The sequence below is a fragment of the Mirounga leonina genome, unplaced genomic scaffold (genome assembly GCF_011800145.1).
Source record: "Mirounga leonina isolate KUSES-001 unplaced genomic scaffold, KU_Mleo_1.0 Mir_115, whole genome shotgun sequence".
NCBI classification, from domain to species: Eukaryota; Metazoa; Chordata; class Mammalia; order Carnivora; family Phocidae; genus Mirounga; species Mirounga leonina.
This window is the reverse complement of record NW_023270268.1, coordinates 62,861,877-62,878,248: the sequence shown is the minus strand read 5'-3', so window position 1 is coordinate 62,878,248 and position 16,372 is coordinate 62,861,877. Positions and strand designations below refer to the sequence as shown.

The 16,372-nt window shown below is 47.0% G+C and overlaps 1 protein-coding gene across 9 annotated transcripts in view; it reads left to right on the top strand.

Annotated features, from left to right (window-relative positions):
* TNIK (TRAF2 and NCK interacting kinase) overlaps positions 1-16,372 on the top strand; it is a 384,684-nt gene that overhangs the window by 297,212 nt on the left and 71,100 nt on the right. For all 9 annotated transcript variants that reach the window (XM_034998906.1, XM_034998896.1, XM_034998868.1 and 6 more), the window contains exon 13: positions 16,046-16,156. In XM_034998906.1, coding sequence (XP_034854797.1) covers positions 16,046-16,156 — 111 coding nt within the window. The remainder of the gene's footprint in view (positions 1-16,045; positions 16,157-16,372) is intronic.

The window sequence follows — 16,372 nt, the reverse complement described above, 5'->3', positions numbered from 1 at the left end:
TGAGGGTCCGCTGGGGCGGCGGCTGGAGGAGGTGAGGGTCCGCTGGGCCTCCGTGCGCGCGCGCGCGCACCTCTCAGCCACAGGGCTTCCTGGGGGTGCGGCGTTGTGCCGGGCTCCCACCCTTGTGGGACTCGTGGCGCCCTGGGGGCACACACCTGAGCTTGCGAAACGGGATGAGGCCTGGGCGCTCTCACAAGCAAAGGACTTCCCTTGCTAGGCAGGGGGTGGCCGTGTGACCTTGGTGTGACGTGACCTTGGTGTGGTCACCTCGGAAAAGCAGGTAAAGGCCTTCACCCCTTCAAGTCTTACTCAGATACCACCTCCTCGGTGCAGCCTCCTTGACCACCTTTCTTCAAATTGCACCCTCTCCTTCTAGCTCATCTTGTTGCCCTTCCCCGCTTTATTATTTTTACATAGCTCTTTCCATCTTCACACACACTCTCTATGTACCTTCCTGGGTTTTACACTGCGGTGTGAGCTCCTGAGGACAGAGGGTTTTGTCTCTTTCATCCCTGATGTATCTCTCCACCATGTATCTCTAGCGCCTAGAACAGGGCCAGGCACACAGTAGATGCCTCGTGGATATTCGTGGAATGAACGAACGAACCCATATAGGAATAAACGAGTCCGTGACTGAGAGGGCCTATGTAGGTGTTAACTAGACCGCAGTGACTAGGCAGGCAGGTGAAGTGTCAAGTATAGAAAAGCAGGGTCTGCCTTAGCTACTCCTCTGAACACTGGGGAAAGCTCGGCCCAAGACCTTCCACACACCCTTTAGTATCCAGGGCCTGTCCTCCAGCTGGAGGGCCACTCTGGCCTTCACCGGCGGGCACTGTGGCCATCTGTGTGGGCAACCGTAGCACCAGCCACGCTTTCCCGCGTGGCTTGTCCCCGGGGAGGCCCTCACCCTTGTGGCCTTGTGGCCACCTCCCTTTGTCGGATAAATCAAAGCCTCTAGACAATTAAGCAGCTGAGAGCATAACCATTGGGAAAGCCAGATGGCAGATGAGAGGTTAACCAACTGTATAGGAATGGGGTAGCCATTTTACGGGGTTCCCAGACGCCATCTTGCTCCTCATTAACGGTTTACGGCAATTCACTTGCTTTGTCAGGTGCCGCTGCAGTTCGAAGCTGGCGGATTGCGGGCACCAAGAGCAGATTGCTTTTCAATTGGCCCATCCAGGTCCAGCATCCCTGGTTGAAATCAGTGAGGGCCTCCATTCCAGTGTGCAGTAAAATCCCATCAACCTCATATGTCCTCATAGGCAGACCAGCAACAACAAGACCCAACAGTTGCAATTTTTTTTTTTTTTTAAGATTTTATTTATTTATTTGTCAGAGAGAGAGGGGAAGAGACAGAGAGAGCACAAGCAGGGGGAGTGGCAGGCAGTGGGAGAAGCAGGGAGCCTGATGCGGGACTCGATCCCAGGACCCTGGGATCATGACCTGAGCCGAAGGCAGCCAATTAACTGACTGAGCCACCCAGGTGCCCCAACAGTTGCAATTATTAAGTGACTTCTGTGCACCAGCTCCTGGGTGAGATTTTTTGCTTATATCCATGATCTCATCTACTATCATTCTCTCTGCATACAGCCATTGCACCTCATGCAGAATGCATACAAACCCCGCTTAACACACAGGAAACTGAAGTTCAGGGAGGGGAAGTAATTATTCCCATATCCCAGGACCAGTAAGTGCACAGTGTTCGCACCCAGGTCTCTCTGATCTCAATGTCCACACAAGGCCCGAGAAGGGAAGTATAGATAAGTAATCAAAGCCTTGAACTGTGATCCTCAGAATTGGACCTTGCAGCCTTCTGCAAACAGCAGTAGGCAAGTGAAACACTTTCCAGTTTGAGTTTATAAGTCTGTCGTGTTGTCAGCGCGAAGAATGCTCAGTGCATGAGAAGCGTGAGGTTCACGGTCTTCGATTCTGAGAATGATGCTGTAGTAGACAGAGTCCCCGTAGTGCTGTGGGGCAGAGACCTTCAAAGGCCCAGGCAGAGGCAGTGTGAAGGGAGGGGTGGGTGCTAATTCGGCAGCTCTCAGAAGCGAGGCTCAGAGTGCCGCTGTGCACATGCCCACCCCACCTCTGGTTCCTCTCCTGGGCACAAATTGAAATTCCTGGCAGCTGCACCCTGGTGTCCTCTGCAGCCCAGCCAGGCCAGTTGGGGCCAGTTGGGGCCTCTTGTACGAGCCCTTGACCCAGAGCTGTGCCATTTCGTCTAGTTCTCCTGAGAACCAGATGCCTCCGCTGGCTGGACCCCACGTTTATTCCTTTAGACTTTGGTCACACCTCTCCCCTCACCTAAGCAGTGTCCTATCAGGCTCTGCCCCCCACATCCTGCCTTTCCTGCTTCGTTGCTTGTGGTTTGTTCCTTCCAAGAGTATTTCCAAAGGCCGCCACCTCCCTGGAGCCTCACACCCTGCAAACCTTGACCATTTGCCTTAGTTAGTCGGCTCCTTGCCTAGCAATTTGTTACCCTTACTTTCAAGCTAAAGGCACTTACCATGTAAACCCTAGAAAATCCCCACTGTCACCCCACAGAACATTTCAAATACTCAAGAATGCAAATATGCCCATGTATGCACACATGCACTTTTGGCCCTTGAGCTTAGATCCTCAATTGATGCAGTCTTTTCAGAGGATGCATTGTATTGTCTTGTTTTGTTTTGTTTTTTTTCGTTTTAATCTATATTTTTGTCCCTTCTTACCTGATACGATTTATTTGGGCTTTATATATTTTCTCAAGTTGCTAAAATAACAATTTCTAACACTTTCCAAAGCATTTACCCTACAACAGGTACTCTGTTCCACACTTTACCTGAATCATCTCATTTGATCCTCACAATAACCCACAGTCTCAAAATAATGCAGCCGAGTCTCAGAGAGGTTAATAACTTGCTACAGGTCACACAGCTTAGGGAAAAAACAGGTTTCAAGCCCAGGGGATTGGAATCCAGAGCCCAAGCACTGTCACTGCCTCCATCCTGCCTCTCAGCTGATAAGCCAGTCATGTTTTCCCATATTCTCTACCTGGCCTCTGCTTTAGTGGTCTTTTCCTCTGAGAACTTAAGGATTTTTGAGCAAGGGCAAAGAAGCTGTGCCCAGCAGGTGCTCTCCTTTGACATGGATTCTGCCTCTCATGCTCCCCATCAGAGCTACCGCCAAGGCCTCCTTGTGTCTCTTCTTCTGTGGCACTTTCTGGAACCTCTATCTTGGAGGGGAGTTAGAGTTCAGACTCAGTGAGGCACACGCATCCACGGGGAAATGCCCTCTGAGTCCCCACTTGCGCTGAAGATAACAGTGTGTCGAAGGACACTTCATTTATGCACCAACGTGCATGAGCCCTGGCTTCCCATCGGTCACTTGCGATCACGGGATATTAAGAGATTATACCACTTTATCTATTGATCCTTCGTTTTGGTCCTATTGCCCACTGAGAAGAAATAGAAATACTGAACACTCAGATGGCTATAATTTTTGAACGTTTAAGTAATAACCGTCTCTGTCACCAGGGACCCCTCTCCCGCATCCTGCCCCTGCTGGATCCCCACCCATGTCTGCAGCTCTGGCCCATGGTAAAGACTTGTGTTTGCTGTGTCCAGAGTAGGAACTTGACCTACCGTGGCACATGGAGGTAGTTAAAGCCCACAGTTAGACTTGCAAATTTAGCTTCCTTGTGGGTCAGGTGGGCTTTTGTAGGCATCCTGGGAAAACCATTCCCATTCTCAAATAAAGGCCCGTCAGATGCCCCTTTGGTGACGCAGGGCTGTGTAGGTTGTAGCCTTTGTCTTCCCTGGCGATCTCAGATGTCCCCTCCTACCAGAGGCTTGGTTTCTAAGGAAGTCCTGCATGTCCGTTGCTATTTATGGATAACCATGTGGATTTGGGTAGGGTCTAAATCAGTATCTGTATATTCTTAGAAGGACTTCATACACTGAATGTAGTTATTTATCAGCTACATGAAAAGGACGTGGCTTTGGACCAGTGAAATGTTGGGTACAAGACTTTCAGCTTTTGACCACTGATAAAGTACAATTTATAACGAAGTTCCAGGAAATTGATTAAACCTAGCTAAGGTGAATGAGTCCATCAATCGTGAGGAAAGTACAAAGAAGGCCTCTTTTATTTTTATTTAGTTCAATAAAAATTTCTATCACTTGGCCTACACAAAATCCCTCTTGTTTTATTCTCCATCACAGAGTTAGGGTCCAAGAATCAGGGGCAGGATGCAGGAGAGGAGTCCAAGAATCAGTAGGGCATTTACCCTGGTCATCTTTTCAGACAGAACCTTGGCCAGAAGATTTGTGGTGATGCTTAACTGTGCTCAAGAGTTTGAGAATGATTTCAGTGATTTATACATATTTTTTTCAACTTGCTGAGAGCATTCTATGCCTTCATCTGGAGGAGAATATCTTTAAGTCACAGGAATAATCAAATTGACCCCACGGGCACCAAACTGCTCGATGGTGGTAAGTTTTATTCTTCAGAGAATTGTGTTAAGTTTTTCAAGCCACCTGCATCTCATTTAGTGTCCTTCAAGACCGTCATGACATTGGCCAGTTATAGAAATAGCCAGTTCTACCTAAAAGATATTATAACTGCTTTGGTTCTATTGCCTGAAAAAAAATTTTAGAGAAATAACCACCAGTATCTTATTGGCCAGTCATAGTGAAGCACTAATATAAAAAATGAGAGCTTAGCAGTCTCAATGTGTGTGAATTCCCTAAAAGCCTCTAACTTTTTATGGTGAGTGGCTGGGCTTTCAAGGACACTGGGTTCAATGCTTTTTTAAAAAGGGCACAGTAGAATTAAAATCTTTTTCCTATTCCTGTAGGCAGTCTCGACAAATTTCATGAATTCATACCTCCACTATGCTGGACACTAGGAAAACAGTCTGCCCTGGGGCTCACCAGATCTGTAAGGGAAACAGGCACTGGGCCAATAGTCACCCACATAGCCATTCATTGTCATTGCCAGGCTGCTGTGGTAGAGGGGAATGGCGGGCTAAGGAACGAACTTGGGGAGAGTGCAGGGTAGAGAAAGCAGCCCAGCCCGGCTGGGAGGCCTGCTGGGGATTCCAGCTGAAGGACTGGGAGGGAGGGGCACACAGAGATGCCAGGCGGGGAGGCCAGGGCACAGTCCTGTAGGGCTTCACAGGCCAAGTTAAGGATTCTTAAATCTTATCCTGAGACTAGTGGAAAACCACTGATGTGTGTTAACCAAGGGAATGCAATCAGATCTGCATTTTTAAAAGGGAACTTTGGCTGCTGCGAGGTTGAGTGACTGGAAGAAGCAAGGGTGGATGAGAAAGACAAGCTGGTGCAGACCAGAGAGGGTGGTGTTCTTGTGGATGGCGGTGGAAGGGGGATTGAGAGAAATGTACACATTTGGAAGGCATGCAGCCTGTAGAATGTGCAGAATGTGCATGTGATGTCTGATAAGATATCAGAGATGGAAGAGAGTGAGCAGTCACAGAAGGTCCCCGATGTGGACTGCAGCATCAGGGTGGAGGACCTGGTTTGGGAGCAGGAGGAAAAGATCAGTTTGGAAGATGGTGAATTTAAGAGCCTATGAGGTGGCCAGTGGTGATGCCAAGGTTGCAGTTGGATTATATGGAGAGAGCCAGGGAAGGGAGGTTGGGATGGGATAAAAGGGGAATTACTGGCTTATGGTACTGGAAGTATACATCGAGAAGAGAGCAGAGTGTGGGCCTGTACTCTAAGAACATAGAACAGGGGAGGAGAAGCCGGCAAAGAACACTGATAAGGGTGCAGAAGGCACACAAGGAGAATTTGATGGTACTGCAAAGAAAATCAAGTATTCTAGCATAAGGAACAAATTAAAGGGGCCAGCTTTGCAGAACGCTGCCCAAAGATCGAGTGAGATAACATCATCCATTTTTTTCAATGGCAAGACGTTATATAAAAAGGTAGTTTTTGTGTTGTACTCTCTAAAAATGCATTCATTTCCTGTTTGGGAGAAAGGGAAACAATCTGCCCAGCAAGTGAGATCTGAATTTGGGGTGCGAAGATGTCAATTTGGACTCGAGGGCTGCCGTGCACCTCCTGCACGCCCTGGCCACTCTCTGAGTCTCCCCAGCCCCGCTCCGGGAGCTCTGCAGAGGGGCCCCCGACAAAGCTTGTTCCTACCACCTAAGTTGCGCTGGGGATTAACCAGGAAGATGGGTGTGAAAAAACTCTGTCCACTGCCCAAAGCTGGACAGATCTCTGTTCTGAAGGACTTGTCCAATCTACTTTAAAGATTGCTCATGAGCCCCACTTCGTGCTTCTGTTTAGAGAACTCTTCATAGTTACGTGCTCATCCATTCGTTTGGCTCGCATTCTCTCTTGGCATTCGCTTCCACTCGGGGTAACCAGACTCGTCTCGGAGAAGCTGTACCAGCTGCAGCCCAAACCCAGAGCAGCTGGAATCCCCAGGCCAGCAAGGTTATTCTTGGGAACCTTTGTAGTTTCTCCCAGCTGTTTTTAAACCAAAGAGAAGGGGATGGGGGTGATGAACAGCAGAAACCTGCACATGTCTTTAAGGACATCATACTAAAGCTCTGGAAATTCCCACGGGCAACAGAGCATTTGGGGGAGATTCTGTTGATGGTAGTATGTTGGTTAACAGTTGTCTTCCTTATTAAATGTATGTTCTTTGTGCCTCAGTTTCTTCATTTGTAAAACTAGAAAGAACAGTAACATTTCCCTTCCAGGACTGTCATGAGGATTAAATTAGTTAGTTCACAGAAAACCTTAGAATGGGACTAACACTTAGAACACACTCAGTAAATATTAGTTATTATTATTATTGGAGCAGGTGCCTTTGGCTGAAGTCAGAAGTATAATCTCCAAAAGTTTAAACTCTTTTATGTGCAGTAGTAAAACCCTCTTGAATTTATTAAAATAAATGTATCAACAGGTAAGCTTTTATTCATGTCTTGGGAAGAATATTTGTTATACTAGTAGAAATTCATTTATGTCATTAGGAGAAAAAAAATGTCAATGGTTTTTAAATGACTGGATGGCACATTTGTGCAGAGGCAAAGTATGCCAGCTTGGAAGCTGCAGAAACCAAGGTGTAGTTCAAGCTGTGTGGCCTTGAGCAAATTACTTACCCTCTCTGAACCTAAGCTTCTTGATATATGCAATCAACGGACTACTTACATGGCAGGATTGTTGTGAGAAGTAAAGGAAATCATGAATACAGAAGGCTTGACACAATCTTGACACAAGAATGGTTGGCATACTTAGGTGAAAGTTTTATTGTTATTTTGGAACGGATGATTTCAAAGTGGTTGTTAGGGTTTTCTGTAGAGATAGCATTTCCCATTGTTTGCCTTCCTTAATTCTCTAATGCACCTTCTCTCTTTACTGTAACACATGGACTTTTCCCTCCCTTTATGAGGGTTCTTTTCTGAGCGCACCCTTTTCATGGTGTCTTGCTAAGGTATCGGTCCTCTGGTGACTTAGCCAGCAGTCCTGGCCTTGCGGGCCCAGGGAGGCAGCCCGCTCTCCATCTTCCCAGATGTAGCTCATGTAGGAGGATCAAGAGCTGCTGCCCGGGTAAGTCTCTTACCAGCCAAGCCTCAGGGGACCTTCCACTGGAGATACTCTGCTCTGGGATGTATGTATTCTCTTACCAGTAGTCCTTGCCGTCATTTCCAACACCGTGTCATTACGATCCCATCCTTGCCAGCAAGGAGCTGCATCAAATCTTAGGTCCTACCAGCACCTAAACAAAACCCACTAGAAGATAGAGATCTTGCTCTGTCTCAGTAGTAAGCTTCTGGGCCTCTGGAACACTGTGCCTTTGGAGTGAGCCCTTTCACTGAGAAGGTAGACGCAAGACAGAGCTACGGTAACTCTCAGGGTTTGAATCCGGCTCTGCCATTTGCCGCCTTGGTGATCTTGGGCGAGACGTGGCTTTTTTCTGCCTCAGGTGGCCTGTTTATGAAAGGGGATAGTGACAGTTTCAAGGATGAAACGAGTTAATACACAGAAAGCACTTAGAACGCTCCCTGGTGCTGAATAGGTGCCTAAATCAGTTCAAGAAGATACTTGCCCGGGAAGGGAAAAAAATCTTTGTATCCCATGATCCGCATTGCAGTTGCTCCCCCGAGTCATCTTTTCGGGGCGCTTGAAGTTGAAGGCGGCATAAGCAAGCTCAACGTGCAGAAGCAGGAGACAGGGGCGTCAGGGTGACTTTTCACCTGGGCTGCGTTCCCACCCACTGGACCACGCTCCCCGGCCCCCGGCCGGAAGAAAGCACCATGAACAAGAATAGCTCCCCCATTCAGGGCCTGGGGTGTGAATTCGTTGGCACTGCTGAGAAATGGCCTTTAATTCACTTAGTCATTAGCTGCAGGCATCCTAATGTGTCTTGCGAACTGCCGCCGGTGGGGAGACTGAGCAGCCCTTTATCCCCGAATGTCGTTTAGCACCAGCACGAAGACTGAACACCTGCTAGCTGAGCTTTTGTTCTTTTATTTCAATAACTGAACCGAAATTATGAAACAGCTGGGAGCCAGGCTGGCAAACTGGATGCCCGCGGTCCCAGGCGGGGCCTGCCCATGGACCTCTGACAGTGGTCTGTGGTCGCACGCGCGTGTAAGTCACGCTGGTGCCTCGGGAGGCCGTGGGGTCTGCATAGCTGTCCGCGACGCTGCTCCTCAGTGCATCCCAGAAGGTCTCCTTGTTCTGACGGACGCACCATGCTGCTTGGTCACCTGGCCTGTGATGGGACGGGTTTTCTGGGAGGGTGAAGAAGGTGGGCTGAAGTGCCTGTATGGCACCTTCAAACTACTATTCAAAATCCCTTTTCCCAGACCCCTTCCTATATTGCCGAGGAATGGGAAAGATATGCTAGTATTTCATATTAGAGCATGTCATACTGGAAAAAGGGCAGTGTTGGGCAGTTCCTGCCCTTCAGTGGATCTAGAGCCTCTTAGATGGATGGCAGGGATGGCTGTTCAGTGACAGCATGGAATGGGCATTACAGGCCTGCCTTCCAGTATCTAGAGTCTTCATGGAACCTCTTTTACTACATCTGGTCTGCATCTCTGTGTTTTGCCGTCAATATTCTTGGTTGTCCCTGACCATAGAACTTTGGCAACAATAGTTTCACAGAAAGTATTATTTCACGTGACTTTTAGATTGAGTTGTTTTCATTTCCCCTCTTGTTTTCTTCAGTGAGCAGTTGTGTAGAATCATAGAGGCTGGGGAATATAAGGGACCTCAAAAGTGATCTAAGCCAATTCTTCTCTCAAAGCAGGAATCCCTTTGACAATGGTCCTCAGATAGTCACTTAACCTGTTTCACATATAATCTCTACTTATATGCTTAGAGGCTTGAGGAAACATATTCTGTATTTGAGCAGCTCCTAATGTTAGAAAATGTCTCCTATTATCAATTCAAGTCCTTGTGATATTCCTGCATTAACACGAGCTATGGCAAAGGAAACTTAAATCACCTTCCACATCAGGGCCAGAAATGTTTGTGGCAATGAGAATGTTCTTCCCCAGCTGTCACCAGTTCTGTCAGCCTTTCTATGTATAATACAATTTAGTATCTTCAGTACCATCCCAGATGCGGGACATTGTGTTAATAAACGGGTCCATAATGGGCTTGTTTTCATAGGACCCCATCTGAGAGTCTCCTATTAAGTCTCCTATTAAGGACCCCATCTGAGAGTCTTCCAAATGATGGCAGAAGGAATTTGGAGTTACAACTGCCCTTGACTTTTTCACTAACCTACGAAGTCATAGGTGCTCAGGATGTCATTCTGGCTTCCCTATATGATACCCTAGAAAACCCCAGAAGCCTCTCTCCCAGGGTAAAACTGCAGCCCAGAGATAATTAGGAGCTTGATCACCCCCATAGAAGAGGCAGGACCAGAATTCTTCATTAAGCCTTCTCTTAGCTCAGTCTGGTTAGAACTTTCTTTCCTTGTGCTACTTGCATGAAAAGTGGCTTCACACACGGTACTCAGACAATGCTTAGCCATAGGGCTGCCTACTGATCAACAGTTGGACCCGGGAGCCCCAGGGAAGAGCTTCACTTAGGCAGTTAATTTTCCAGGAAATCTCTGAATGGGTAGGTTGGATGGTTAAACTTTAGTAGGAAAAAGTAAGTGTGAAGAATGAGGCCTGTCTGGTCTGTTGAGCTTTCTCACTAGTTCTCTGAAAAGTGAGATGAAAAGAAGGGGAAACGGCCACTTGAAAAAGCCTAAGACAACATCTTTCACTTTGTAAATGTAGATGTCTCAACCAGCTGCTTTCGAATCCATAGAGGCGGCTTTCGAGAGCCAAACATAGAGTATCGTCCTGGCTTTGCACTTAGCGAGTGAACTTGGGCAAGATACCGACGTGTGTGCCACGGTTTCCTCATCTGTCAAATGGGGGTGGTGACAGCCGTGCATGCCCCATAGGGTTGTGGGGAGAATTCGTGAGCTAATAGGAGGGAGGGGCTCGGGGCTGTGCCTGGCGTCAGAGGTGGGACCCCCTAGTGTTTGTTTGGAATCCTGGTGTGAGTTGCAGGGAATCGCACCCTTGCCCTACAAGTGGTTGGTTTGCCACGGTCTTTCCAAAACTGAAACGTGAGCAAACGTTAAAATGGGCGAACGGAAGGCCCGAAGGCTTGCATGTCTCTCCTCACAGCTGCTGTAAAGCTTGTACAGAACAGTCCTATTTAAGTGAGGGGTATGTGTGCTGTACGGTCGATTCAGAAGACCACACTGGGTCCTTTCATTCCAAGTGTCTTTGAACAGAGAGCTTCTTTGTGGAGGGGATGGTTTGAGGTACTTGCCAAGGAGCCCAACTGGACCCCGTGCAGCTGCTGGCCTGTTTTCTGGACTCCAGTCTTCCGCAGTCATTGCGCTCCCCTCTCACCACTTCCGGGAGGTCACCCAGATTGAAAATCTGTGAGGCTCTAATTAGAATAATCTATGATGCAGTACTTTTTTAGGTAAAAATAATTGCCATACATACAGATTATATTCCTGTACTTTTTCCCCCCCAAAGATTCCATATCCTTGAATGGTGGGTAAGCTGCATTTAGCCACATTGGCTCGGGTGCATGGCATGATCTTTTAGATTAGAAAGGAGACTGTGTTTTTTCCCTTTCGGTCCCAGCCAGCTCTACATGGGTCATCGTTGCTCACTTAGACAGCCCTTCAGTGAGAGGGCGTGGCGGGGTCAGAGCAAATGGACCCCCACAGCCGTAAAAACAACTTGAACCACTTGCTCGTGACACCAACAGAGGTGCCACCTTCTTAAACAAAGAACCGAATTACAAGCCAACAATTTCTTGATTATCTCATTTTGATCTTTCCAAGGGAGGGTTTCAAGATCTGTGGAGAGCCAAGATTTGTTTGCTCATTTGTTTGTGTATACACTTCTTTGTGATTTTGCTTTACCCCAAAAAGAGGACATGAGGTAGCTTACAAAGATTAATATAGCAACTAAAAACTGAAAAAGAGGGAAAATTAAGGAGAAGGGACTCTAAAGCAGAAGAGGAAAACAAGACAAAGCCAGGGCAGGGTCAGTTCACAGAATGTCTGCACAACACGGTGCCCGGGGTGGGTGCCTGAACGGGGCCACCAGTCTGACTCTCAGGGCCCCAGCAACTTAGAAAAGAGGAGAACTCGAATGGTTTGAGATTCATGTTGTCCACTGGATACGAGTAACTTTGTTACTCATGCAGACATTCTGAGATAACTGGGAGTCCGTGCACTGGCCTAGTAGTGGTTGAGTAATGAGGTGAATAATGTGTGCGGTGATGTTCCTCCCACAAACACAGTGCTTGGCTCTATTCAACTGTCCTGATAACGTGGTGAAGGGCAACGTATGGCCTGACAGTTCATCAGTCACTTTTGCAAGAGCCAGAGCACCCTAGTGGAGCTAAGACTTTTCTGCTGGTTAGACTTCATCTAAAAGGAACATTGAAAGAAACAAAAGGAAAGAAAGAGCAACACCATGGCTTTTGTGACAATCAGCCATGAGGATTATTTGTTACAACTTTAAGAAGAATTGAATACTTAAGAGTTAAGGTGATATTCTGCAAGAATTTGAAGAGCCAAAATTCTGCATCATCCATTTGGGATAAACATATAACCGTTGAGGGTCCCCTGAGCAAGGGAACGGGATTATTTCATTTGGGTAAACTAACCGGCTCACATACTTGAAGTACAGCCACACGGCCTCCACTTAGAGGTAGCCTGAGGGGAACACCCAAGGGGAGAACCAAAACTGCCCTAAACAAAATTATTCTTTGGGAACATCCACGGAAGACAGAGGGGAAGAAGATCCCAGTGACCTGTTTCAATAGAGCAAGGCCTGGAAAATTTTGAGAGTGGGCATTATCTATCATCCCCCAACCAGGAAAAAAATATAAGAAACTTATAAGAACCCATTGAATATCTAATTTTAAGTGATACAACTTGTGAAGAAGATGTAGATGAAAACATACTTCTAGGCAGTTCGGTAAAGGTGGAGCATCGGCCAAAAGTTTTAGGATAGTTGGTTTAAGCCATTCCTTTTTGACAACAGGACCACTGTCATCTGCATGCATAATTTAAATGAAATTTAGAAATCCTTAGATTCTTATTCCCTTATTCCCCCCCCCCCTTTCTTTAAGATGGCAAATAGGTGCCATGCCAATGCCAGGCATTGGTAGCTCTCTGGTTAGAAAAATACTATCAAACCTTGTCTGTGTTCAGCATAAAAGACCATTCAGGCCCAGAAGGGTTATTTGAAAAAGGCATAGAAGGGTGGAGGGGTGGTCTGAGGCCCTGCCGACCTTTCTCCTCTTCTCTTGCTACCCAGTTGACTGTATTGAGTACAACAAATATCAATGGTATCAGGGATTTACTGGGATTGAGTGGGAGAGAAAAAGTAGAGTGGAACAGAGACCCTGCCCACAAATAGCTTTCAACCTAGATTGTAGAGTAGGGAAGACATACTCAGATAACCATAATGTAAGGCACACTGTAATATAAACTCTAAGGATTGAGAAGACAGAAAATGCTTCCAAAGAAATATAAGATATTGTGTTGTCTTCTTTTGCCCCAAGTTTCTTACTTGGTTCAGTTCAAAAAAATCTTCTATGTCCCTGCCAGGTTCCCAGCCCCACATGGGGGGCTGCAGGTCCAGTGGGAATCAAGCACAGGCTTTACCTCAATGAGCTGCTTCTAGCAAGAATCATCAGAGCTTTGTAGAGGTGTCTGCTTGAGGTTGGGGACTTGGTCTTTCTTGGACATGTTTTGGTATGTCCCCTCAAACAGCTCCATGCCCAGGAGGAAAGAGAGCAAAGATTTTTCCAGGAAAGACATTGACATTGAAACCCAGCAGCTGGAAATTGGCAAGGTGCCCTCAGAATGTTGGGGAAGTGATTTATTTTTCCAACCTCACCACAGGAGCCAAAGCCCTGGCAGATGCCTCCATGCGTTAGCAGCAGCTGATCTGAGTGAGATCATTATTAATTATTAGTCACTTCTGAGTGTCTTTCTCAGAAACTACAGACCCTCCTGAGTTGCAATCAATACTGTGTACACCTTGCCCAAGGACCTGAGTGGCATGTAATTAGAAAACAGTATTGATTCCCAGCAAAGGGGTTGAAAATGTACAAATCCTTCACATAAAAATCAGCTAAAACTTCAAAAGCCTTGATTATTATTCTTTTTTTTTTTTTTTTGGTCAAGAAAGAGACCGATGGTGAGAGTAAAAAAATTTGAAATGTTAATTAAGGTAGGGCTAGTTCCTGCCAGGAGCCAGATCTATACACATAATTATTTTATCCTCTGTGCTAGCATTGATTCACTTAGGTTGAGTGTTGGAAAGATCTCTGTTTTGGGTCTGTAATCCAAATTATTCAGTCAGTTCCTCTGAAGGTGTTTTCTACCCATATCTTCCTGTATTATTTTTCTGTAAAATAAATAATTACACGTCTGGAGCTTGACTATACCCCCCATTCCTTTCCCTAAACCTGCTTTTCCTCCTCTGTTTCAAACCATCTGCTCTGCCCCTCGGCCAGGAACTTCACTCACCCTCACAAGACCCATAGTACCCAAATCCTGCCTATTTGATTTTGGCCTAATTCTAATTTCTACTTCTAAGTTGGCGTCCACTCCAGTCCCATTAGAAGAGCTGGAAATCTGGATAGCTTTTAGTCTGTCTTCCTTTTGGCTGTGCCTCCATTCTCAGCAGCGATGATGAACATGGACTCTCCCACTGCCTTTTTTTCACTCATCAGTGCCCTGTCATTTTCTGCCTGCACCCCGAGAATGGCCTAGCCCTGCACTTCGGCTTCCAGTCTTGCCCCCTCCCGTGGCTGTCAGGAGGCCCCTTGAAAATGCAAGTCTGGTCATGGCACTTGACTGCAGAAAGTCCTCCAGTGGCTTCCTGTTGCCTACAATCTAAGGAGGACAAATAATTGTTGATCTGGAAGGGATAGATGTTGAGACTCAAAAAACTGTAGCTTATCTCCAAGCCTCAGCGGTCATTGGAAGACAGCAGGACCAGCGGATTGCAAGCGGGAGCCACATTAGGAAGGCCTCCTTGTTTGTGGGTTCTTTGGAGTTTTGAATGTCTGCTTGGTTTAGCTGGGGCTGTGACAGAGAGCTTTTGTCCTAGAAATCTCTTTCCCGGGTTGCGTAAAGCTAGCTTGTCAGTGTGATCTGGTCACAATCCATGCTGTTTTGGATAATTCATAGGTTCTCAGCCAGGCAGTGAAGTGCTGTTGAGAATGTTAAAGGGGAATAGACCCCCCTGATGGGTTCCCCTAAACCTCATATTTGAGGAAGAAGAAATCCTAATGCCAGCACAGGGCGCCGAAACCAAGGGCTGTGGTGCTTCTTGAAAGGAGCGCTAATGGCCTGTGGTATAGGAAAACGCTTTGTGATGTGGGACGGTCCTGAGCATTATGCGATGTTCAGCATCCCTGGCCCCTCATACTAAGTGCCAGTCATGGCCTCTAGTCCCAGAGACCACCAGAAAAACTCCCCCATGCCCCTGCACATTCCAAATGCTCCAGGGATTGGGGAACAATACTGTCCCATTGAGAAACATTGGCTCCTGTCATTATTCCTAAGATGATCTCCTTTACTGAGAGCATAATAAAGAGCTGGGTTAATTTGTGATCTTCCTATCACTCCTGGTGCTTCTTCATCTTCTGTAATGACTGAATTCAGACTGTGGAGTTGCATTGCCTAGCTTTGAAATCGAGCTCCACTACTTACTGGGGCATGACCTTGAACATGAAGATGACCTTCAACAATTGCTTAATCTCCCTGTGCTTCAGTTTTCTCATATAAAATGGGGATAATAAGAATAACTGCATCAACAGATTTTTGTGAAGATTAAATAAGATAAAGTATGAAAGGTGCTGACCACACTCTCCACTGTTGGGGGCATGGTGATTGTATGAGCTAATGATGATGAGTTTAAGGGTCTTACTTGAATGAGAAGTTGAAATTGACGCTCACAAGTGACTACTCCAGAAAACAAAGAAAGGCAGCGTGATGTATCAGGTAGGGTAATGGACAGCGTCAGAGTCAATGAATTCTGTTGTACTCTCGGCCGTTAATTACCATATGGCCTTAAATATGTCACTTAGTTTCAATGGATTTTGCTATCTCTTCTCTATGAAATGTTTGCCTTAGGTGGTGTCGAAAAGACTGAATGACATGAGCATTGGAAATGTTTTAAAACCCATAGACTCTCATATAAACAGTTTGATGATATGTCATTAGTACCACCATCAGCCAATAGGGAGAATGCACTTAACAGCAACCAGGAGGAGTAAACCTGGGGAGTCTACTTGCATGGGAAATGACAGGGTATTTGCATGACACTGAATTGCTCTCTGTCCCCCCATCCTCACCAGCAAGTCCCCCCAAGAGCACAGGACAGAAAGAGCTTTTGGGCACGGAGGCAGCTATGGAGAAGGGCGCATGTCTGCGCATCTGCAGCCCTCGCTGCTGCTTTCCCCACAGCTCCGCCCAGGCCCGTGTCCCTCATGGTTGTCTGCTTGTGGCCCCACAGCAACAAAGGCGAGAGAAGGAGCTGCGGAAGCAGCAGGAGAGAGAGCAGCGCCGGCACTACGAAGAGCAGATGCGCCGGGAGGAGGAGAGGCGGCGCGCAGAGCACGAGCAGGTACAGCAGGGCCCAGAGCCCACAGATGGCCCCAGCGGGAGCTCCAGCGCCAGCCGTCCATCCGTCCCTGGGGTGTGGGTCACCTTCTCTTAGGACTGCTCAGTTTAAGCAGGTTTTTACTCTTTCTCAAGCTGCTGTTCTCACCTATTCAAGAAGTCAAATGCACAGCCTTGGCAATGCCCCCTTGTTACGTTGAGCCTCGCTTCCTGCCCAGGC